At 43.1% G+C, this 26,358-nt stretch overlaps 1 protein-coding gene across 6 annotated transcripts; it reads left to right on the plus strand.

The window, feature by feature from the left end:
- The first annotated feature begins 703 nt into the window (after positions 1-703).
- Positions 704-26,358, plus strand: zfyve28 (zinc finger, FYVE domain containing 28). 6 transcript variants are annotated; one of them, XM_056295683.1, is made up of 14 exons: positions 704-1,001; positions 12,815-12,955; positions 15,964-16,101; positions 17,138-17,340; positions 17,519-17,608; positions 17,787-17,876; positions 17,998-18,099; positions 18,205-19,758; positions 20,088-20,183; positions 21,809-21,975; positions 22,068-22,184; positions 23,426-23,530; positions 23,688-23,791; positions 24,393-26,358. In XM_056295683.1, the coding sequence occupies exons 1-14, from the start codon at positions 966-968 to the stop codon at positions 24,522-24,524; spliced, it is 3,075 nt and encodes a 1,024-aa protein (XP_056151658.1). In that variant the 5' UTR covers positions 704-965; the 3' UTR covers positions 24,525-26,358. The 6 variants fall into 6 exon arrangements, with proteins under 6 accessions (XP_056151658.1, XP_056151659.1, XP_056151660.1 ...); XM_056295684.1 differs by having other exon boundaries at positions 23,429-23,530; XM_056295686.1 differs by lacking the exon at positions 704-1,001 and adding an exon at positions 9,426-9,493.

Raw genomic sequence — 26,358 nt, forward strand, 5'->3', positions numbered from 1 at the left:
ATCCCCGCACCTAAAAACCATGTGGTGATTTAGGCAAGATGGTTAAATATAACATACAGATTAACGATCTTATCGGCTTTTACTTACGTCTGGATCGTAAATAACAGGAGATATATGTAGAAACAACCTGGCTGTTATTCAAGATTGGACATATCCTTATTTTCATTTCGCGAAAATAAAGAGGTTTTCGGAGAAATCAGCACTAGCTGCTTAGCGTTTAGCCGGAACTGTTGCCGTGTCCGGCCGTTGCTTAGCAACAGACACTCGTAAACAGAAACGCACTCCGTTCCCCAGCGCGGCACTCATTTTTCCCTAAAACGGAGATTTATTAAAAATTAGTGCAGATGATGGGGGTTCGCTTTTCTTTTAGATCAACGCGGTGTTTTTTTAATCCACATCTCAATGTGTTGTTTTTTCCCAAGAACTTTATTATTTATTGTCATTCATCTATAAAAAAAACTACCGAACATATAAAATGTTGCATTATTGCACACAGTATAACACAATTATATATAATTGTAATTGTGTTATAGTTATAATTTATATACATATAATTATACAATATAACAACGACAACAACAACGACGGGACGTCGACGACGACGCCAATGACGTAGCGCGGTGTGACGCGCGGCGCCGGCCCTTCCCGGGAAAGTGGGTGGCGAGTGTTGTCAACGTGACTGTCACCAAGCGGAGAGGGGCAGACAGGAGCGGTTCGCTTGGACATCGGGGGGAAACTGCTAACCTCGGTTCCGAGAAAGATGGAGCTAAAACACGTCCGTTCGTAAATAAACTATTCGGACATTTGAATTTTTTTTGCCGTATCGGGGAAACACCGCATGTCGTGTCCCTGTGTTTCTGTTTTCAGAATTCACTGCTTTGCTAGCTAGCTTAGCTGCTACCACAGACAACAGATACAGGTAGAAGAGTAGGAGTGGGCGACAAAGGAAGGTGGCGAGGTAAACGATGAATCGCTTTCGGAAGTGGCTGTACAAGCCGAAGGTAAGTTGTCTAACCTTGCGTAACGTAAAGTCAGCGCTGCCATTGACCAACCCTTCGTTTTGTGTTTGCTTTTTGTTTTTGTAAACGCACGAGTTTTGCGTGTGTCAATAAGCTTAACGAGATAGCGAAACAGTAGCTATGATTTTGCTGCGTTGTCTGTAGCTCGCTAGCCCATCATACAGTATCGCACAGTTTGCTAACGGTGTTTTGGGTGCTGCTGTGTTCTTTTTCCCCCCATCACAATCCGCTGGTGTTGAGGCTAACAACGTTACAGCCCAGCTGAACATTTTGATTTACTCGCTTCTTAGTCCTTGTTTCAGACATTCATTTTATAGTATTGTTGAAATTGTGAGATGCATTTATGCTGTTTAACCGTCGTCACCAAGAAAGAGGCTTGCATTTAACTGAAAAAGCTGTTCGATGTGCGTGGGAAACGGTCTTTCCCAAAATGAGTTGTTTTCAAGTTGACAGACAGAGTATTTCAATTATAACAATCTTTGTTACGAATGGAATCTTTTGTTTGGTTAAAAAAAAGCTCAACCTTTTTAATCAACACACATGAGATGCAAAGAAAAAAGAAACTAATGGAAACCATAGCAGTAGAGTAGATGAGCCAACCCCCCCCCCATCTTTTGACAATCAATCCGTATGAGTTTAAGATGGTAAACAAGTATTATGAATTAACCACATTAGAGGTATTAGGATGATGTCATTAAAGCTGCCATTAAAAATGAGATAAGAAGGTTGTAAAGATTGCCATGGATTGCGTGCTTCTAGGGGATACATTAGATTATCGTTGGTTGCGTATCTGAGAAGGGGAATTGTGATTAATTGTCCAGTTTGGTGGGATCCAGTCTTTTTATCCTTACACAAAGTTGAAACACGCCTGAAAAAACTAATATTTGGAGGATTTGTCCTCCATTTGAATTAACTAATTTCCACATGGCAAACAGCAGCACTTGTTAGAGTGAGTTTGAGGATTCCTCTATAGTGTGTATTCTTGCGATGCGATCCTACTTTAGAGATAAAAAAAATGGGACAGTTATTGTGGACCATGTGGTTTGCGATGGTAATATAAATGTGCACTGTATCATAACCATGCCCTTTAAAGGTTCACTAAAATTACACCTTCCCCCTCCATATATTCTGCAAAATACCCTAATCAGGATGCATGTGACAAAACTCAACTTCCCAAAGGTCTGCAGTCCACTAAAGTGTAGCTTAGAGAGAGAAGGGTCTCACAACTGTAGACTTTTAGGTTCAAAATACATCCACTCTTGAATGTTTTATTACAAAGGTGATATGAAATACGCATCTTTTTAAAACCAAGACTATTAATCAGTTTTGACTTTTAAGGGTAACAAAGTACAGGTTTTTTTCCCAGTAGAAACGTGTATTGATGCTTGACAAAGTCATTGTAAATTCCTGTCAAGTAATTATAAAACTAGCCATTATCTGCTAGGTTTTTCAAGTGATTGGTTTTTGTTGGAGCAAAACCTGGTGCAATGTCCATGTTAGTTGACCACATATTAGTTTCTGTGGTACATCCTATCTTGCTTTATATTTTATTGTTTAAATTAGTAGAATATCCTCATTACAATATATTGTCATCGAGGCTGAACAAAACCTCTGTTGTGATTTAAAATGTGTAAAACCCATATAGAATAGAAATTCTGTAATGGCCTTAACCAGTCATTTACTGTTGTGTTGTCTTGGACAGAATTCAAAACCTACAAATAAAGTTGTTTAAAAGTCTTTCTTAAATTCAGTTAGGAAATCTTTTTTTTTTTGCATTTTGAAAGAAAATATGTAGAAGTATTTGTGGCCCTAATTTGACAATTGAGTTGATAATTTTGCCTTTCTTCACCTGTATATCCAACTCTTTGACCTGGGGGAAAGTGACAGCAATGAGATTTATGGCGACACTGCTCTCAGAAAAAAATAAAATGAAACACCTGTGATAACAGATAATCCTGTTACACTTGACCCGCTCAACTGTGTCGTTTCCCTTTTCACTGGTAAACCATGTTTACTGCCACAGCATTACTGTCCATTGTTTGGGGTTAGGCCTAAGGGTTATGGATCGTTAGTATTGTCATATTCATGAATCACTACTGCCTTTTCAAAGGCTGTGCTATTACCTCAATGCAATTTAAGTCAAATCACTGACTCAATAAGAATTAACAGCATTACCCATAAGCGTGTGGTTTTTAAACAACCAATTCGGCTAAAAAAGGAGGAAAGGGAAAAGGCATGGAAGCCTTTTTAATTGTGCCAATTGATATAAAAACAGTATTAAAAGGACTCCTCAGTTCCTTTTGCTTGTGAGAATGAGCACTTATAAGTATATAAATCTTTTCTCTCTTAGAAGAAACAGTATTTCTGTCTTAATTCAAACCTGCGGGCGGCCCACTGAGTGTTCTGGCATTTACTGTTGAACACTGTGCAGCATTGTCATTTTGCATCAACACTAAGCTGTTTATTATTGAACTATGTTCTCCTGGAGATAGAAAAGCGTCGCATCAGCATGTTCCCCTTGACTGGAGCAAAGCTATTGATATTTCCAGAGCTGCTCTTTGACTCCCTAGATAAGTCACAATGATGAGGATTTTCTTCTCCCCTTGCTATATAATCCCCTCCCGGTGCGCCAAAGAATACTGTGCAACATTGTGAGTGATGTATTGTACCTGTCTATCCTGTCCAGCTCTGCTTTTGAAGTGTCAAATCCTGGAAAAAAAAGTCACACTGTTTGAGGGCCCGACCCAAATTCATTGTAGGCCAGTGTAAGTTCAGATTTCTCACATTCCTTCAAGTCCTTAAAACCGGTCCCGTTGGTTTGTTGTCTATTCCATCCAAAACAGTGGTGCAGGAAAATCTAGACTTTCTCAAGTGGGATTTTCTTCTTGTTTTTTTGTTTTGTTTTGTTTCGTGCATATGCTCATTTCAACTCTTTCACTTTAATTTGTACAGGGTGACATTTTCGCCAGACAAGATGTGTTTCAGCAAGAGAGACGGTTGTAAGTGAATGGGCAGGGCGTTCATGAATATTTGCTTGATTGCACATGACTGCAGACTCACACAAAGACAAGACCTGGCTCAGGTTTCCAAGCAGTCAAAATGGCCACTGTCTGTGCGCCGCTGTAGCCGAATGGTTACAGCGCATGCCACATGGTCGCAACGGCCGCCGGTTCGAATCCAGCCAGCGACCTTTGTTGCATGTTATTATCCCCCCCATTTCCTGTCTGCCTCTTCACTGTCACTGTCTAATAAAGGTAAAAAATGCCACAAAAAAAAAAAGGTAACTATCTTCTCACCTCTCGATCTTCAGAGGGTGACTTGCAGAGTGATTTAGATGGGGAGAGATGTCAGGAGGCTAAACCTGTACATTTGCTCATGTCTTGTCTTTATTCTACCTTGCATTCAGCAACTGACCTTCATCTCCACACCACCTCATCTGTCAGTGTGACAGGCCCAAAGCTAGCACCAGGCCTGGTGTGCTCGCCTCCATCTGCCGGGTGGTGCTAATATCCCCTCATGTGCCCCACTCTCACGGAACAAGCATATTAGAAGACACTTAAAAAAAAAACTTGATTCTGTCAGTTGCCCATACTAAGCCCACTTACTGAACAAGTTGCATTGTTCAGTGGGTGGAGGGACTAATAACTTTGAGACCTCTTCCATGTCTAAATTCCAAGTAGGCATTAATATATAGTCTGTATAAGTTCACCCAACATAACTAGCTGTCCTACTGATTGCACTTATTTTACTTACAAGTTCCCTTCTTTATTTATTTATTTACTTTGTATTTGCGACTCCTCAATAATGATTCTCAATCCAGAATGTGCCACATACAGGTTTGCTTGGCTCTGTTGCATTTGCAGCAGATGCCTTACCACACCTTTTACCATGGAGTCCATTAGTTTCTCATCACTAAGCCCCATTAATTTGTGAATATTGCTAACATCCAAGTTAAAAAAGAGAGGGCAGCCAAAGTAATTAGGGGCCTGTCTTCCCAGCATGGTTGCTGCACAGTCGGCACAGCAGAGGGGAAAAGGGAGCAGCAAACTGCTGAGCAGGGGCCAGCATGGCTACATATTTAGCCTGGTTTCTGGAGCACTTTATGGATGTCTCCATTCTGCTTACCCAACAGCCGTGCGGTAATTGATTTGGTGTCAGCTGCCTAGATTTAGAGAGCTGACCCATGGTGCAGATCTAGACAAGCCAGGCAATTGAAGGCCTTTTCAAATTCACTGCAGGACCGGGAAGTGGGTCCCCCTGTTCTAGGTGTGGGGAGCCAATGATTGAAGGCAAGTAGCATTGGAAAAGAGGAGATTTAAAGATGCTACAGAGACTTAGCCATCCCAATAATGACAGAGGAATTACATTGATTTCTGATGCCTTGTGTCTTATTGATAATAATCGGCGGCCTTCGAATTTAGTGGCGACGCGCTTTATATACTGCTGTCTTCATTGTCAGCGGTGATAGTCACACAGCATGCACTCAAGGTGCCCTTTGTCTTGAGTGTATGAGTCTTTGCATTCAGGGAGGCTCTATGAACTGCGCAGCACCACCCGCCCTCCTCTGGGCTCTGTCTCTCCAGCACAAAAGAAAGGGAGGGGAGTGAAGAGGAAAACAGTAGGCCCATTTTTTTATTAGTTTTTGGCCTCAGTTACAGTTGGCAGGAGATAAAATAAAGATGCCTCCCTGTAGCAGCTTACATAAAATACTGTCTCTTTAAAAAATGAGAGGACACAGCACTTAGGTTAGCTCCTCAAGGTGGCTGTTCCAAATTGTGATATGTTGGCTTATACCCTGGCAAGTAATTTGTACTTAAACTGGTAATGATATAATGATGACTCTGGCTCTCACCATGTTGTTATATGATAACATGGTAGACCAAGTTTATGTCCAGTATTACCAGTCCAAGAAAAATAAAAACAGAATTAGAAACACTTTATTTGTCATTTCATTTCATGCACTTACGTACATGAAATGAAATGAAACATTTTCCCCCAGCCCACAGCAGTGCAACACAAAGACAAAAACTACAAGAACACATATATCCAAACTAACACATATATCTAAACCAAAAAGAAAAAGGAAAAAAAAGCACTGTCCAAGAGAACAAATGCCAGTCAGGATGACTGTCAGAACTGCCGGTCTACATGGGCTAGCAGTTAGCTTAGCCTGCCCTGCTTCCGCGTCCTGTCAGACCGCCCACGGTGTTTCCTCTTCGGGTGCAGTTCCAGTCAGGGCCATGGTCCTTGGGCCCACAGGACGCAGCAAACCAAGCTCCCTCAGCCAATCCAGCGCTAGCTCTCCCAGCCAGACACCTTCGACACACCTCCACATGACGACACTAAAAACACAGTCAAGGCTAGGTAAGGCCTAAACAGGATACTTTCCTGGCTAATACATTTTTGGAAGGGTGAAAACAGGCTCATTAATTCAGTTAAGCTCTGAAACGAGCTCCTCCACAGTCATATTGAGATTTCAATTGAGCGATTTTCTGCTCTGTAAATTTGCCCACAGACAGGCATGTGAGCTTTGTGTCTAAATATCTTCACAGACGGTGGGCATCCTGGCACAGAGCACCAGAGTCTGCTCGACTGGACAGCTAGAGTAGATGAAGACATTTGTGGGCATGTATATGTGCATGAGTTCTAGTCCCTTGGTTCACACCTATTAAGTCTGATTTGAGACAACTAAGCATTGTCTGTCCTTAATTGTTCATAACAATGATCTATATGTGGACAGACAGGGCACAGGCTGACTGAGCTGTGAGTCATGCCCCATGACAGTAAAGAAGAGTTCTAGGACACAACCACACGGACAGATCATTACAGTGCATAGGTTGGATTGTTTCATTCTCACTTGACTTGGTAAAACTGTTAGATTAAGTATTTTTTTCTATTGGCATTTGCAAAAACTATTGTGATTATCATAGGAAATGGGACATGCAACCTCAGGCCCCCCCAACCCTAATCCCCCTCTTACCATCTTTTCAGGGCTCATTTAGTCTGTGGTGTTAATGTCTTTCCTGTAGTTTTTGTCAGTCTAAAATTCCAACTCCATCTGTGGCCACCCTTAAACTACCAGCCTGCTCTGGATTGTATAACAGGCTTAAATCTTGTATAATAAGTTCCTCTGTGGTCACGGGTCCTGAAGTATAGAGGGGTTTCCCCACATGTCACACTTACATCAAGGGGCCAAGCACCCACTTGCAACCATCTAAAGGTTTTAAACTCTTCTGCCGTGTTGCCTTACCCTTCCCTTCTTGACCATGTGCCAGGCGCATACACAGTTCATCATGTAGATCAGCAGTGGATTAGGGTGTCCTCCAGAGACAAACACATAAACAGTCTGATGATGTCATCAGTCCAGATGGGCAGACCACTCTGACTCCCTGTAGTCAATGAACTTGGCGTATGAATAGATTTTTTTCCTTTTTTTGAAAGTATGCCAATGCTTTGTACAGCAGCCACAGTTAAAAAGTCTGCTTTCTACTATCAGAGATCCAGCCCAATCAACTGTGCGCTAGTAAGAATAAACTGCACTTACAGGAACTTTTCAAGGGGTTGTGTAATAAGTTCAGTAAACTGCCTTTGTTACGCAGCAGCTCCATAGAAAGTCTAAGGGTGTCTCTATGTTCTGTCAAAATGAGTTTGAGTGGATTGGAATATCATGCTTGAAAGGCTGCTGCTGATAACTGGGTAGCCACAGGAAAAACTCAACACAATGCTAGTGAATGAAAGTCCAGCTGTAGGCTGAAGATGAAAATGAGTTGGCACAATTATAACTACTTAAGCGTAAGACTGGATGCAGAAAAAAGCATTACGCGTTTGATTCTGCTGAACTAGATATGATCGACCAAGGAGGTGTGTTACTGCAAATCCCCTAAGTGATGGTTGAGAAAGTTTCCATGTTTGCTGCCTAAACGGCAGGCTGTTTTCGCTGAATCCTGAATAAAATATAAGTTGAACAGTATACAGCTGCTCGTTTTGCCAGTAACCGACTGGATGATGCAGAGTGAATTGCCCCCCCCCCCCGCACACAATATTTGCTTGTGTTGTGAGTGTGTTATCCTTGGACATCAGCCAACCAGGCAGCGACTGGAGCCTGGAATAGAGTATGGAGGGCAGAGGCAAGGTTTTCTTATAAAGTCCCTTAAGTGGGCTCACTGTGCACTCACTGATGATATGGAGGCTCACCAGGCATTAGCCTGTAACCTTCTGCCATTACTAAAGTCTTATAGAAATTAAGGCCAGATTTAATGGCAGCATTTGGATATGCTAAGGGAGGATGTTGGGGATAAATACATAGGTTGATCACACACATGGGCAGACAAGCCAACAAAGTCATTAAAAAATGTCACTGCCTGTTTCTCACTTGCAAAAGAAAAATGCCAGAGCTATTGTACAAGTCATTGAGAAATGATTGAGATTGAAAGGGTTTAGGAGTACTTTTCACCCAGGGTGAGGTTATGGTAGCTTAATGGTCTGAAATGATAGGTCTCTGACCGCAAAGGATAAGGTTTTTTTAGTAATCTCAAAGCAAAGGGACATTTGACAGCAGTAGTGGTTACAGGCAAGTGACAGGCCACAGGGAACAGGCGCTGAATCTGCTGAATCATTTTCTTTCTTATGCAAGGTAATGGTTGTCCTCGGACATGACGTCAATTGCAGGGTTGGGATCAAACTGCTCCCAGATGTTCACACTCCTACCTCCCTGAAACTATTTCACTGCCCTTCCTGATAAAACACATTGGGTTGAATGTTTTGTTTTCGATAACCTTCATTGATGGGCCAAGAATACAAATTAAAATACTTAAAATCTGTTTTTCTTTTGTTCCTTTATATTCATCTCTTTTCCCAGTCTTGATATAGATTATAATGCTTATTTGCACAGAGTTAGAGTTTATCGTAAGACCAAATCTGTTAAATGAAGGAATAAACACTTGCACAGCAGATGCTTGGTTCAAGTTATTTTATGTCTTCAGTTAGTGTCTACCCTATTGTTTAAGGAGAAGAAAGCCAGCGCCTTGTTTCAACATTGACAGGTAGACTTTCTTTACATTTCAAAGCTGTGACTTTGACTCTCAAAGGTGAGATGACTTTGAAATGTGCCCCCTCATAACATCATTAACCAAATGTCTGCGTAACATGGCAAAAATTACCATTAGAGGTTTATTTCAAACAAAAGCCCGGTCTGCATTGTATGACCGGTGTGACCCCAGTTCTCAGATGTAATGTCTGTAATTGTAGCCCAGCTCACCAGTGGTATTTGAGAAGATGTTGAAGCAATGTCTGTACTTTGACCTCCCTGCAGTTGTTGTGAGACCGAAGTTGTAATGCTGGCGTCAGAAATGCCATGCATTCTTCAACAAGACCAGTTTTGTTAAACTTACGGGTGAGGGTAATGAAGTTTCTGCATTGATTGTCAGGATGGACATTCACCTTTTTTGAAGCATTCAGGACCGTTTGTTTTCTAGGTGGGATTTCATTACTTGATGCTGTATTTCCTTGATTTCAATAAATGATTGGCAACCAGACCAGAATATTTTCCAGGGGCAAAAGATAGATCACAAGTCCAAACATTGGGTGCTGTTGACTTCATCTCCATGATGCAACGCTCTGAGAGTGTTCCCTCTTGAGTGAGGAATGCAGTAGGAGGAGGATATAGGGTGGTAGCTATCTCAATGCCTCTTTTTCTTCTTCGGGTTGAGCTTGGTCTATATTCTACTAGAAGCTCTGAAAGAATGCCACCACTAAGGAATTTGTTTTGCCCTCACTAGAAACGTTCTTTTGCTGTGGCCCATTACAGTTTCCTGTTTTGTCAAGATATTTGTGTTATACTGTTGCTTATTAACATGCAGTTGTATAGTGTCATGTTTGCTATGCCTCTTGATTTGCCATGTCATTGCCTTACATTCCCTCTTCCTTTAGATACTACGACTTCCTGCATATTAAATTTGCCCTTCTTTTTTTTTGAGTGAATTTAAATTTAGATTTGAAGATGCCTGAATGGTTTGCCGCTTCATGAACTTTTTCATGCCTCCGCCTGCAGTATGAAGGGGTGTTTCCATTTAGGATTGTCTGCACTGTCATCTATTGCAAAACAAGACACGTTTAGAGACAAACCAATCTGCTTCCCCTATTGTTACAGGTATGCCACATAGAATGATGAATAATCCAGTCAACAATGACTAATTCTGTTCTAGATAAAATAGTCCTATGAAGAATTGTGAAATTTCATTTCAGAATAGATCTACTCGGGTTATACTATGTGTTATACTCAGTAATACTTTCCAGTCCCCTGTTTACTTTTTTGTTGTGTCTTTGTCTTACTGTAATGTTAGTGGGCTGTGGCACTGTATTCAAATTCTTCACAGGTGATTTCGAACATTTACTCGACCTTGTTAAGAAAGAACACTTGAGATAAGTGTGAAACACTTACTATATTTGCCGAGCCCTGGAGAGATAATACTTATCACTACTGTTTGTATGGGTCCATAATTGTATGCATGAGGTGCCTTCTCTGTGCCCCCTCTCCCGAAATTATTCAGTAAACATGACAGAGTGGATTCCTATTTATACAGAATTTGTGCATTGGTGTTAAGCAGCACTAAATCTGGTCAAGTTTTTCACATTGGACATTATTTTACTCTATCTAAACTGTTTAAACAACAGGCAACTCGATGATCTATTGAGTACTAAGATTGCCCTTTGAGTTTAAGCTTCCTTTGCAGTGAGCACTGCTGCCCTGTTTTAACTGTCCTTGAGCAAGACCTCCAGGGGCACTGTTCTTATCTCCCCATCGAAGAGAAAAAGGGGCAAATGAAAAGTGAAATTCTCTATGAAATTAGTCAGGTGTATCACATAAAGAGCAAATCTTCAGTGCAGCTAAATAACCAGCCAGGTCAGTTTTACTTCTTTGGTCAATTGCTCTGCCTTTACGATGATGGGCCCCCCGCTCAACGGAATACTGATCACCTCAGCAGCTCTCTATTACCTGCCTCACTTGTGTGTGTCAGGCATGCAATAACACAACAGGCACTATGAGGTAAAACCACCTCACTATTTAAGATGCATCAAAATAACTCTGACATCGAAGCAATGGGAGGACATTTGGGCATGCACATGTGGAGTGTGTTGGAATCTTACTCGTTACATTTAGCCTATTGTTGCAATGCAGAGTTTAGCCTGGCACTTCAACACATTTCCACAATCCAAATGTTTCTGTCTGCCAAACATTCTTGGAGAGGTTCACAAATATTGTTTTTCTCCATAAAACAATAGCGGGTACGTGCTATGTGTATCCTAGCGGTAGATTATAGCTCTCTGTTTCTCCATGCTATTTGTTTCATTATTGATGACAGTGTGAGCATGAGTGAGGGAACAGAATGTTGGAGAGATTGAGAACCCATGAGGAGAACATCATGCAACGGGCACCACAGTGACTTCAGGGAAAAGGTCTGAGGAGAGGTTTCCTTTGACTTTGTTCAGTAAATATAACAGTTTAGTTTGATTCTGTGTTCCAGTTCTTGGTGACACATGGCAAACATGGCTGTTTACCAAATGCAGTTCTCCTCAGTCTGCACAGTCACGCTGTCCTTGTTGAGGCCGAGCTCCTGCAGCATCATCAGGCCCCCTGTGGTCAATGACGATACACTTCGGCATGTGGTCACCATTTTCCAAACCATTAATGTTTCAATCAACTTAAGCCCTCCTTGGGTTGTTTGTCTGTGTGCGTGCATGTGTGCATGCACATGTTGTTAACTGTAGAACTTTTGTTGTTGTTGATTAGTTTGGATGATTGTGATTCTGGGACTCGGGTTCCATTAGGTTTAGCAGTTTAAGATCATCTATTAATACCATCATTAGTCTCGTCAAGTTAAGTTTATTTGTATAGCCCAAAATCAGTCCTGAAGGGTTTTACAATCGTTACAATATACAACAATATACGAAATATGAAATAATACCATGATATGTTAACAGTTGTACTGTATTTGCAGTTGTAATCGTTAATAATTATCTATGAGCCCAAGTAAGTAATTGATTGTACCCCCCCCATGAAAACAACTTTCCACCTCTTGGGTGTGTGTGTGTGGGGGGGGGTGTCACAGTTAAATGAATGGAAAGCAGACAGTGTGTCTGTCTGTTTGAGCCTATTTATCTGTATATGTTTTTGTAACCGGATTTATTAAATTGAACCCCCATCGACCTGTGCCCCCTATTCCCCCCAGCCCCTCTCCACTAGCCTGTGTGTGGCACGACTGCACACACGCTTTCTCCAGCAGCAGCAGCAAAGTGGTATGCTGTGCTTCCCTGCTCTTCTCCATAGCATGGGGAGCCTGGTGTGAGATAATGACACAAATCCTTTACCAGAGCCGAGCTCCCTAATCACACCTGCTCTTCTGGAGAGCTTTCACACAGTGTTGGCAGTCTGTTAACTCCCATTGTTTCAATCAGCACCATTTTAATTGTTTGACTACTTCCTGCAATTCCATACTTTGGTTGTTTTGAAGCACCAGAACACCTTGACGTACAGAAGAGTAATCTGTGTTGTACTAGACTACACAGTGCTTTACCGAGCATGTTCAACTTTCACCTCACTTCTCTTCTTTAAACTCATCGGTAGATTGCCAGTTTTATGTTGCCCTTGTTTTCATATTCTTTTGCCTTGAATTGATCTCTCTTTCCACATCTCTTTCTCTGTTTTCCCTTTCTCTGTCTTTGTCTCTGTCTTTTTCTGGTTCTATCTGTTTCTCGACCTCTTTCCTCTCTGTCTCTGTCACTGTCTCCCTCTGCAGAGGACAGACTCTCAGCTCCTGGCCCAGTTCTACTATGCTGATGAGGAGCTGAACCAGGTTGCGACAGAGCTGGACAGTCTAGATGGCCGGAAGGACCCCCAGAGATGCACCCTGCTGGTCAACCAGTTCCGTTCCTGTCAGGTTAGTGTGGACAAGATGAACATTCATTGATACACTTATTGAAGCACAGCATGTGCCCTTTTTTTCTTTTCTTTTCTTTCTTTTTTTTTTTTTTTTTTTTTACTGCGAACATTCTGTAAATATTGGATTGTTTGATTTTGTAAATCAATTCCTTAAAACCTTAATGTTCAATAATACACAGATTTAGGCCCCGACTGGAGAAACTTTAACTGTGAAAGAGTTGTGAAAATTGAATTTTGAAACCCTGTCAGTAGTTAATACATTTGTGTTCACATTAGCCTCTCATGCATAGTCACCTGGTTAAAGTTTGGGTAGTTGTGGAGGCAGAAACGAGTCTGAAATAGCGGAGTGGTTATGGTTAGTGCCCCCCAGATTGTTTACTTGCAAACCTCTTGTATGAAACACTTTCACCGATAAGGTGAGATAAGGGAGCCTTTTATTCAAAGCTGTGAGTGGACACAGTCATCCTCCTTTGGCTGTGTTATTTAGATTAGTCATCAGATCTTACGAGAGTAGTAAACGCTCATAATCGAGATTGGTAGAAAAGCCTTTTAGGTTTAGTGGTGACTGAGAAAATTGTGTCAAGATAGTATCTTGTTTTCTTCCATTATTGATTTTTTTCTTTTTATTATTATCTGCAGAATAGGGCGGTGGCCCAGTGGTACATACTGTTGCCTCACAGCAAGAAGGTCCTGGGTTCAAACCCCTGGCCGTCCCAGGTCCTTTCTGTGTGGAGTTTTCATGATCTCCCCGTGTCTGTGTGGGTTTCCTCCGGTTGCTCTGGTTTCCTCCCATCATCAAAAAGATATGCATGTTAGGGTTAATACTCTTGCCTGTGCCCTTGACCAAAGCAATGGAAAGAAGAACTGGAGTTGGTCTCCGGGTGCTGCACCACAGCTGCTCACTGCTTCTATACAATAGGATGGATTGAATACAGAAAACAAATTTCATTGTAACTGAACAACTGTACAATGACAAAATAAAGTGGCATTCTTTCTTTTTAATATGAATAACTTGGAACTTATGGTAAAACATTTCAGGGTCACTCCCTTTTACTTAACAAAAGTTTTGCACCTCATCTGCTTTCAGTGAATACTGAACAATGGAGCCATGACTTTGAGAACCAAAGTTTGAAGGTTCAGGTTAAAACAGGAGCTGTCATTTGTGGCAGTGTACAAAGTATCAAACAGGTTCCTTTTCATGGTCAAGGCCGAGGAGCCCAAGGGATTGGGGCTATCAGTGAGTGACAACTGCCATTTTGGAAGAGCTGTGAGTAGGGTGGTGGTGGGGTCATTAGGCGGCCTGGTGTACCCCCCTCCACACACACACTCACACACACCGCCTGGAGCCCATCAGGGGCGAGGCGCTTAATAAGGTCATCACTTGATTCCCCTCTCTCTCCTCCTCCCTCCCTACCCCCTTCTGCCATCTTCTTTGATGCCTTCCCTCTTCCAAGCTGTCGCTGTTTTCTTCTTTCCTCTCTCTTGAGCTGCCTTTCTTGTTCCCTCCTTCCCACCCCTCTTTTCTCTCTTTTGCTCACTCACTCTTTTGCTCTTTTTCTTGCCTTCTTTCACTTTCCTGCCTCTGCTGAGTTTCCTCAGTCACTTCACTATCCCCCTAAATTGATGACACCATGATCTGTGTGTGTTATGCCAGCTCCAAGTCTTCTACCTGAGGGTAGAGCTTTTTCAGCAATTGTCAATTCACAATCCTGCTTGGGTTCAGTCTGTATCTTTTGGATACTTCCATCAGTCAGTGTTTTCCTTACCTTGCTACATTATGTGAACCCTGCCATTTCCTTTCCAGAAGTGTCAGTAAAGTGTTAAGCGGTGAACCTAGTTCTGTTTTACTAGTTACCTATTTGGAGATTAGCCTTTTTGATGGCCTGCCTCCTGGTGAACTTGGGACGCATTTAAGCAGCATGTTCCCTGGATGCCCCAATATATCCACAACCTTGGGGCCCTCAGTGTAGAGGGCAGATGCTCTCATGCCGAAGCTGTGCACTTGAACCTGCTACTGCTCCTATCAGCTCCCATTCATGGGTCTCTGTGGGGTGCAGTGGCAAGCTGCTCATATTATATTGGCAAGGCTTTTGTCACAGTGTGGCCTGCTGCTGAAGGAAAACGGGTATGTGTGTGTTAGAGATAGAACAGGAAAAAGCTAGACACAGAGAAAACAAGGGTAAAACATTGATGGTGAAATGCTTAAGAGACAGGTCAAAACAAGTAAATCGCACAAGGTAGGCCAATATTTTTGCCATATGCAGATGTAGTAGGTGCTATGCCAGGATCCCTCCTGCAGGATCATGGGAAACGGACAGAAGCCAAGGTTATCTCATATGTCCCCAGCCACCTCAGTGGCGGATGGCTAAGGAAGGAACACTGAAACACCTCGGGGGTTCAAGAACTGGGGCCAAGACACACGCACAGCACACAGCCACAAAAGAGTCGGTGGTTAAGCTCTCTCTCTCAATGCTTTTTAATCTTTCTGCTTGAGGCGAGCAAAGAAAGACGCAGTGCTGGGCCTGACGAGATTATGGCACAAGGAGGAGCTGCAGCTCAGTGAAAGGCTCATTGTAAGTCATTGTTACGGCTGTTGTACATGCCAACGGCACACAAGCTCTTGATTAGCTCTCACTGTGCGTGACACTGCGTTTACACCACTGGAGTTATGGGCTTTAGGTTGAGTGTTTTTATTGAGAGAAAATTGAGCTGAGAGGGCCATAATGGTCCCATTTTGAGCTTGAACTCCTCTAATTGTTTTCAATCTGCTTCCCATCAGTTTTTGTCAAGGTGCTGTAGAACTCTGGTCTTCCTGGAATAGATGGCGTGGAGTTCTCGAGTGTGGATTATTAGGTGTTGGCAGCAGATGTGACTAACCGACCTGCTTTCCCAAACAGGGCGTTCATCAGCCTGCTTTTAGTTGGCCCCTCCCTTGAAAAAAAATACTGCACTCTTTGCGTCTAGTTTATTCACTGTTTTCTCCATCATTCTCTCTGGTGTCTGCAGGACAATGTTTTGAATATTATCAATCAGATCATGGATGAATGTATCCCTGACGACCGCGCCAACAGAGACTTCTGCGTCAAGTTCCCGGAGGAGATTCGTCATGACAACCTTGCCGGGCAGCTGTGGTTTGGGGCTGAGGTAGGGTATTCCCCCCAGCATCGACTCACAATAAAAATAACCTTGCACAAATCCTGGTGTATGCACACACCAGAAAATTGTTTCGTTTTTAAAGTCTCATATGACCGCAACATACCCCATTTTGAACATGATTTTCTGAATAACTAGAAGAGTGCACTCAGTATAGTGCAGCTCTCCGCCAGGTGTATCTCCCCTTCTCTGGTGCTCGGACTTAGCAACAAACCACCCCTCTTTTCACCTAGAAGGGAAAATGCAAAGGCACTGCTTGTGTATCACCACTTCTCCAGTGCTCAGACTTAGTCTCCGAGGCGGACCCTTTCACAAATATGACCAAGTATAATATGAATCTGCACTGTTCAGAAAGAAAAGGTTTGCTATGCGACTATTTTGGTCTTACCCTTGCCATCTCTTTATTTTCATTATATGATTACGATCGCGCATGCACAACTCACATCTACGGTTGACTCAGATCAGGCAGCGACAAGAATATGCAACACTTCCTGTTTTGACTGCAACCTAGAGGAAGTTGTTCCTTCAGTTCTCCTGTGCTGAGATCAGCAGTGAATGACTCTCCTGTGCTGAGATCAGTAGTGAATGATTTGCTGACTTGCGAAATATGATCAATTTCTCATTTATTTTGAAGACTCATACACTGTCGCTGCCCGATCTAAGTCAACTCTGCACATGCATGACTCACATCTATGGTTGACTCAGATCAGGGAGCGACAGAGCAGCATTGGTCGAGCGAGCTAGAGAGTGAATGAAGAGAGGGAGTAGCGGTAGCAAGAACGAACGTTTTTCAAAGGTTTTGAATCATCGCAAACACGAGAGGTTCTTGATCATAAAGTCATAACTGTGCACAAATCATTTTAGGCTGATAGACCCATTAGTATGTGAGATTAGCTGCGGACAGATAGACACACACACATGGACACGTGACCAAACGCATTATCCCCTCCAGGCTACCTCTTGGCAGAGACAATAATTCTTGAATAATGTGGAGAGATTATATATGATGTATGGTGTACCTTTGTAGTGTTTGGCCGCTGGCTCCATCATCATGAATAGGGAGATAGAGAGCATGGCCATGAGACCTCTGGCTAAGGACCTGACACGTAGCCTGGAGGAGGTGCGCAACATCACCAGAGACCAGGCGCTGAGAGACCTCAACTTCTACACGGACCGCATGAAAGATGCCTTGCGCCACTTTGACAGCCTTTTTGCTGAATTTGAGCTCAGGTAACACCGGGCAAGAGGTTGGCAGATATCAAACTGTTACATTTGACTTTCATGTATTTTTAAATCCGCAAATGTATCATCCTCTCTCAGTACTTTTTGTTAGAAGGTTTTCCAACACCATTTGACAAATCTGTCAATGTATTTCTACTCTACTTCCTTCCTCTCCTTCCATTGCCAGTTATGTGTCAGCCATGGTGCCTGTGAAGTCTCCCAAAGAATACTACGTTCAGCAAGAGGTGATTGTGCTCTTTTGTGAGACTGTGGAGAGGTGAGTTCAAAGAGGGACACACTATCTTGCTAAGCGAGAAAAGCCTATTGAATGCTGCTGATTTGAACTGATAGAACAACGAATTATTTTACCACGGCCTAAATATAGAAGTTATTTTGAAAAAAATGCAGTGACCCCCCCCCCCCAACTGTCATTTGCTGCTGTGCTTTTGTCTTAGGGCCCTGAAGCTGGGCTATCTCACGCAAGACATGATTGATGACTATGAACCCGCACTGATGTTTACAATTCCCAGACTAGCTATTGTGTGGTAAGTGTTGCGCTCCTGCGCTACTGTCTCTCACTCCCCCACCACACCCCACTTATACACCAACAGATTTTTAAACACGTCTTTCCTTTCCCTCTTCTTATTGTTCTACTTTTTTTTAAAGCGGTCTGGTTGTGTACTCGGAAGGTCCTCTCAACCTTGATCGAAAGTCAGAGGATATGTCAGAGCTCTTCCGACCCTTCCGCACTTTACTGAAGAAAATCAGGTGAAGCCCATGAGCAATAAACGTGGATCAGATAGCCTTACTGAACACAAATCTCTCTTCACGTTGCCTGTGTTATCTAAAGGCAGTTCTTTGATGTCTTTTCAGAGACCTCTTGCAGACCCTGACTGAAGAGGAGTTGTTGATGTTGGAGAGAAGCCTTTGTATTTCTCAGGACGGAGACATGCCCCCAGTTCCAGGACTAGCCACAAGCACTGTACCCACACCAGCACCGGTGCCAGAGCACCGTGCATCTGGCAGCCCCACCAGTGACTCTCCGACGAAGGATCATGAGGGGGAGCAGGAGCAGCTTGCACTCTTTGTATCTCCCAGCCAGGGGGAGGAGTTGAAGGAAGTGGAAAAGACCTGGGAAGAGGTAGAGACAGAGAGGGGGGAGGAGGAGGAGGTGGAGGAGGAGGGCCTGTTATGTGAGGAGGCGGAGGAAGCTGAACTGGCCTGCTCTATGCAGTACGATGAGGAGGAGCTGGAGCAGCTCAATATGATGGTGCATCGTGTGGGAGACGAGATGTCCACTCTGCTCTCCCCTCCCAGCCAAGGTAACTCCCCAGCCCACCTCCCTCCTAGAGGAGAGGCAGGAGGCTCCAGTGAAGCATCCAGTACTGAGGCCTCCCCCCGCAGGCTCCTGGGTCGGAGGGGCAGGACAGGTATCTACGTAGAGGAGGAGGACAGGGTCTTCTTCATGGAGGACTTGGACCCAGCAGGTGACGGCATTGCTGGCATCGCAAAACAGGCTTGTAGCCATCTGGGCTCACTTTCCAAAACCTCAGAATCTGCTTGTCCTGTGCAGCACACACCAGGCTCTCTGTCAGACTCAGCCAGGAACGGATGGCCTTCTGAGGCAGAGGAGCAATGCCCACAACCATGTGGCCAAAACCCACCATGTCCCGATGCCAAACGCCTTCCATGCACCACTGCCCCAGGTTCAGAACCTCTGCCTTACACCAACGGCTGGGAAGTGGGTTTGGAGGGAACCACCTCTGAGACCGCCGAGGTCATTGCCCACCGCATGGGTGGGATGAAGTTGTCTGCCACAGTCATCTTCAACCCTCGCTCCCCCAGCCTAACTGAGTTAGCTGTTGACAAGCTGCTGCTGCCAAGACCCACTTCCTCTGAGACTGAGCCCTGTGGCCCCCTGGTGGCCACTCACTGCCTACTCAACTCCTGCGTGTGCTGTGGCAGTTGTGAGGACAGTCAGGATGATGCTGTCACCACAGAGAGCACTGGGCTGGGGCTGGGCCTCGCCCTGGGATTGGATAAACACTGCAAGGCCCCACCTCCCAGTGCCATCATCCAATCCTCTACTTGCCATCTTGCCCTCCCAGGTCAGGAGGTTCACAGTAAAGGCGAGCCCTCCAAGCTGACTGCTCTTTCCTCCCGCTGCTCCTCAGAACCACTGCTGGAAGAGGAGGGGACCCAGCTCTGTGAGAAATGCCTGGGGGTAGCCCCAGGGCCTGCGCACCATTCTCATGACAGCAGCTCCAGTGGAGAAGGTGAAACTCCTGTTTGCCAGCACCAGTTTGAGACTGGGAGGAGGCAGCATGCGAATGGAGGCCAAGAGAGGGACAAGGAGAGGAATAGTGATAAGACAGGAAATAAAGACTTAGAGAGGGACACCAGGGATGATGGCAGAAAGAGCTCCAGGTAAACTGTCATGTCTAAGGGCTCTCTTAACCAAAAAGGGCCATCTTACGCACTGTTTTCTTTATGTTTGGGTGATTGATTGTCAGGTTTTCTTTGGTGGATTGTTATATTCAGTACTCTTTTATATCGGCCTTGCGTCAAAGAAAATATGTTTCATGTTTGATTTCAACATGTTTCATCATTCACTTTTAAGTGTTTCTGTTGCCTTCATGCTATGATCATTTGCAGTTTACCCTCTGGTGTCTATTTTCGGTGATTTAATTTTGACATTGCATATTTGTTTTCATTTTTGTACATTAATTCTTTTATTTTTTATTTTTTGTTTCTAGTTTTCAGAACTCTCCACTCAGCTCTGTTTCAAGTAGTGACTGTGAGAGTGTGTCTGTCACCACATGTAGTCTGTCAAGCAGTGCTTATACTCCCAGGTAACTTTTTGTTCATGCCGATGTACAAGTCTTGATGTTTGTTTGTGTATTTGATAATTACTTTATACTCTGGGTTTCACAATTACTTGATATATTTCTTTGAATGCACAGAAAAAGGGAATGCTGTTTGAGTATGAGTGCTGTGTGTTAGTGTATCCTTTTTTCAGGGATTCTTGACTGATGTGTCAGTCACTCCCTTGTGGGCTACAGGTGACATCAGTCTTTTACCTCCTGTCATAGACTACTGATTTAAATGATAGATACCAATGGATTGGTCTGCGAGTACTAGGGCTGTCGGTCTTCCCATATAATCATATTCGAATTTCTATGCATTATTATTTTTAACATTCGAATTTTTTAAAACTCTAATTTAGCCTATTACAGGCTTATGTCAGTGTCTACATTATCAGAATGTGGTTATTAAGTACATTCTGTCCACTAGAGGGCATTCCAACCACTCAAAACGTCTAGAAAGACGAATGAACTCTCAGAAAGTCCAGGTTTGAATAAAAGCTATTTATCAACTTTCTCAAGGCTAAGAAAAACTCCTACCCCCCCAGATATTTAGGAGACCTCGAGAGGTGTCCTAAGTGGAGAATGAGACTGAGGAGACAAATTTCACTTCTCAAATGGTCAGGAGTGGTGATCTCCGTTGTGTCCTGTCTTTCTGCTATTTCTGTGATAGTGACATTAATGGTGCTGTGCGCGTTTAATGATATTGTGATTCAGACTCAAACTTTATTGTTCATGACACGTCAAAAGCATTTCATATATGTAGGCAGGTGAGAAGAGCGAGATTTGCTAACGTTAGCCAACACATTTATATATATTTTTTAAAAAGGTTTTTTTACACATTCGAATGGCAATTCTAGCATTCGAATAGTATTAATATTTTTAATATTCGAAATATATTTGAATATATAAATTCGTTCCAACAGCCCTAGCGAATACATTGAGTAAGGGATACCAAATGATCTCTGCCGATTTACCTGGCACATTACAAATGTGTATGGCCCTGTTTGACAACTGTAGTTCGTTATACACGCTCACTCCACAATACAATGTGCTGCCTAAAGAAGGGATCAGTTGACAAGCAAACTACATCAGGCAGCTTTGTTTCTAGCTGGCAGAGCATACAAACCACGTGAATATTGAAGTTAGGTTTTCATATGCAATTGTTTTTCGATAGTTTCTCATGGAGTTGTTAATGTTCCTAGGACAGTTCTTTTTTTTTGCACGACTTTTGATTGGAGCACTTTCACTAATTGGCTAGTTAATCCCACTTCATTACTGTGAAAAAAGGCCTAGAGGACAGCATGTCAAGCACGGCAGCATATATCTTTATAAATCTGGCCTATTAAAAGCAGTCACAGCAGCATCCGCCCCCCTCATCTCCCTGCTGCACCATTAAACGCGATCTTATTGAGGTTGAGACTCATGGAGGTAATCCTACTGCCTGAGCTAAACCTGCTGCAGCTATTGTGTTTCTTTTTGAGATTGAAATCTACCATGGTCACAACATAGTGTGCTGTTCAGAATGAAAACATGATCGTTTTTCGCCTTCCTTCCTCTGTCTCTCTTGCTTTATATCCAATATTCCCTTCTCTCTCTCCTCTTCCCTCTAGCCCTGTAAGCAGTCTGACCACCAGCTCAGGGGGGATGTCAGAGGATCTGGACCATCAGGAGATCCAGCGAGCCTTGCAAGCTGCCAAGATTGCCGCCAGGAACAAGATCCGATCCCGCTTCCACAGCAGTAGTGACCTCATCCATCGTCTCTTTGTTTGCATATCGGGTAAAAGTCTCACTCTCTTTACCTCTCCTTCCGTCTGTCTTTTTCCCTTATGCTGTACTGCTGAGATCCCTCATTTGCTTCCTGTGACACAGGTGTTGCTGACCAGCTGCAGACGAATTATGCGAGTGATCTTCGCAGTATCCTCAAGACGCTGTTTGAAGTCATGGCAACCAAATCTGAACAGGGGGACAACGACAAGCAGAAGAAAGGTGGGAGAATAAAAAAAACAAAAACGGTTCCTTGTGTGGGTTTCTCTTTGATATATCTTTGTTATGGTGTCATGAGTTCTGCGTGGTTCAGCTCTGGAGCCGCGAACCTGCCTGCAGCTTTAATGGAATCACCTACAACTGAACCCATGGCTGGCAAACGGGTGTCAGCAAATCGATGACCCGCTATTTCAAACACACGTTTTAAAAAAAATGCTTAGAATTTTTTTTTTACCCTACTCATAAATGTAGCCTGTTTTGAAGGCTTACATAAGCTGTAGACTATAGACCTAGACTACCAGATTGGATATTTGCTGAGTATTTGGGCATATTGTTGAAACAGAAAAACTATCTAGGCTTACTCTGTGTGTATATGTGTGTATGTGTGCACGCGTGCATGCATGTTTTTTTTTTCCGTAGGCTACAAAATGAAGAAGACTTGGAAGAATCATTGATGAAAACCACTTATCACTTGTTGCTGTAAACTTCTGACATCTACTACAGTCACAACATAGTGTGCTGTTCAGAATGAAAACATGATCTCTTTCTCTCGCTTTCTCTCTCTCATCTAAAGCAATTTAACTGCAAATCCATTTTGCCAGTTGCAAAATTTGGCTGAACCCTGAGCGTATTGTGGTCCTGTGGATTATTGTGTTACCGCCGAAAAAATGGAAAAGGTATCTTGCGCACATGTGTTGTGCATGCATAGGCTGCTTAGGCAGGTGTAGACAGGTCAGGATAAATTATCTGAATGAAAACATCTTAGGTAGATTAGGAATAGTAATTCATATTGATAATATAAAAACATGTTTCTTTGGATAAATCTGACCCCCGCCCTGCAGCTTCACCAACAAGATGTTTATCGACCGGAAGCTACAGGTGCCACGCGTAAAACCAAAGGTCCTGCAAACTTTGAATCAACCCACACATCACTAGGTGTCCCCTGTAAATTTCTCCACCACTAAATCATACCTCCTCTCCCATAGTTTTCTATTCTCCTCACTCTAATGTTTTCTTCCCAAAGATCTTCCCTCTTGTAAGGTTCAAGGGCCAGAGGAAGACAATTGGACCTCTCTGGCTCTCGTCCTTGCACTGCAAAACATGGCTTCTAATTTTCATTCTGGATAAAGGATGTCAGCCAGATGTAAAACATTTTAGAGTGATTCTTATTTTGTGTCAGGGATGTTGACACAAATCCTGCCATGTAATATTGCATTGGCCTCTCCCTCTTCTCTGGTGTGCAGCAGCACCTGGTCTGCGTAGTGCTGTGCTGGAGGACTGCGCCCTTTGTCAGGAGACCATTTCCTCCTCCGAACTGGCAGCCAAAGCTCGGGAGGGACAGTTTGAGGGTCAGGAAATCTCAAACACACACACCCGGCATTAACACTTGTGCATAGAATTCAATTCAGTTGGTAGCACATATTTTCTGTTGTTTCAGTCAGTGCCCTACATACTGATATTTAGTGGTCTGCCTGTCATTAACGGTGTCCTGTTCTCTCCATGCAGACCCTCCAGACTGGGTGCCTGATGAAGCTTGTAGTTCCTGCATCGCCTGCAAGGCCCCGTTCACAGTTATCCGCAGGAAGCATCACTGTAGAAGCTGTGGAAAGGTGTGCTATTTTTCTGTGCAAGGAGACCCAAGAGAACTCCCCTATGGCCAAGTCAAAACAGCTATCAGTTTAAATTGACAGATTCAGAGAATTCAGAGTAATTTTTCTCCACATTATTTTACCCAACCGAAATGTTGGCAAAGGGGATAAGGTGGGTGACTATAGGTGTAATATTGTTGTGTCCTCACAGATTGTTTGGTAGGATAAGGCCACTGACTCTTACAAATAGCACGTTAAAGTTTTGGTAAACCAGCTCTATCCTCCTCAGTCTGCCTCTATCAACACTAATCAGAAAAAAACACACCCACAATACTTGGCATCTCGTCTTGGGTTCGAATCTAGTTCAGAACACTACACGCTGTGATTTAAGCCTCATCATTAGTCTCAACAATAGAAGGCTAATGGGACGGCTGGTTTGAAAAGGTCCATTCAGCAGTTTCGAAACCAAACTCCACGAAGTCATAGACTAAAGAGATGACTGACCCTTCTGGTTGGACGATCGTCTAGCTTTCTAAAATATTACACATCACCATCACTATAAATATTTGTTGATGTATTATAAACACATTGTCACAGTTGTGTGTATTAACTGTCATTCCAGATCTTCTGCTCTCGCTGCTCATCCCACTCTGCTCCATTGCCCCGCTACGGCCAAGTGAAGCCAGTCAGAGTGTGCACACACTGCTACATGTTTCACGTCACGCCCTTCTACAGTGACAAGACCAGCATCTGACCCCAGACAAGCACCAAAAGCACACGATCCGCCTCAGCATGAGCAGATTGCAAAGTACAGATTCAAGCTGTGTATGTACAAAGCAAAACGTCAAACTGCTCCGTTAGCCCTCGATACGGCCGTCCTCGTTGCCCTGTTTAGCAAGGCCTGGGGAATGAGGCCATGGTGGATGAGAGACAGGAGAAGACGGTTTGCACAGGCACACGAATCACTAGACCCTTCCTGTTGTTGATGCTGCTGCCTAAAAGGGAACTGAAGGGTCTGATATTTGTGGGTCCTTCCCCAACCCTACCATGCCACATCCCTCTCCCCCTGCTCACAAATAATTCACTCATGCCTGTCTGCTTACAGCGGCAGAAAATGAGGGCGACAACTAACACGCAATAACAAATTTTGAACCGGCGTTTTGCAACAGTCTTCAACAGCAGTGTGCAGCACAAAATAGGGAGAGCAGGCCACACTGATGGATCATTTGCTTAGTTGCCTCTGGCATATACGAAGGGCCATGCAACGTTTTTTGCTAAGCTTTAGCGGGCTTCCAACATTTGTGCCAGAGCTCCCACGGGACTCAGATTACTCAAAAGAATGTAAGTCATGATAACTATGTAAATAAGGATTATTCCGTCAATAATAACCACACTTCACTGTTGACACTTAAGGGTGGAAACTGTACGGGAGTAGAAAACTTAAAGCAAAAACAACATACAGTTTTTATCATGAGTTTCTTTTATGCTTTTACTGGCAATGAATGTGTAATACTGTATCATTTCATGAAATGGGTTGTTGATTCTACCAAGATTGACAGATAGCCTTTTAACAATGATTATGGGCTGTGCCCGTCGCTTTAACAATAGCACCATGGCATGTTTTAGTAATTTTCTCTGGCGACTTCTCTGCATAGTGACATGGATATAAGGGATTCTGTTAGTTGTCACTTTCAGTTCTTGGAGGCCCCCTACTGGAGAGTTGAGCTCTCTTTCCTCCATGTTCACTGATCAGCATCATAACATGCACAGTATGGTTGGAACCTGAGGCCTTCTCAAGTGCTGCCCTAAAGACTTAAGGCCAACTATAGCTTGTCGTTTTTCTCTTTCTCCTAATTGTGGGTGTGCAATACTGGGACTACTAATTACAACAGTCCAGCACATTTTAGTGGAAACAAACCTGTGGTATTTAAATTGTAGATAAAGGCCAACGACTCCTGAAAAGCAAACCTGTGCTGATTTGTGTTTACAACAAAAAAAAATCCATCTTTGTGGTTCTGGTGGTACTTCAGTCTGGAAGGACTACTTTGTTCCCCTAACTGAATTTGTTTGCACCCAACTACCTTTGTCATTGACTCTGCTTCCACTTTAATGAACTCATTCAAAGTATCTTCCATCTCTCCTTCAGCCACTATGTTACAATTGGTCCATCTGAATGAGCTGAAATGACCAACCTGCAAATATGGACCTTCAAGCTTCAAGGGTATAATATTACAATATGTCCATTCTGCTCTGACTCAAAGCAATTTCTCAGGCATTACATTGTTCATGTCACTTACTACTATTACAATACTTTTATTTTCATTAAAGAACATAACGCTCTTGAAAAGGTATGATTTTTTTTCTTTTATAAAGAACAAAGAAATGATGTATGAAGCTATAACTACTTTTCTGTAAAGAAGGAATCATGCGGTAATTATCGGGCAGGATATCCTGTTATTTCAGAGCTTGGTCTTATTTTGTAAAAGAGCTAGTACATTTCAATGATAAGCGCTGTGTAACATACTTGAAAAACAAATAATGTTATCTAGTTTTAAATGCTATGTATATCAAAATAAATTAACTTCCTG

This window comes from Lampris incognitus, chromosome 16 (genome assembly GCF_029633865.1).
Source record: "Lampris incognitus isolate fLamInc1 chromosome 16, fLamInc1.hap2, whole genome shotgun sequence".
Classification (NCBI taxonomy): Eukaryota; Metazoa; Chordata; class Actinopteri; order Lampriformes; family Lampridae; genus Lampris; species Lampris incognitus.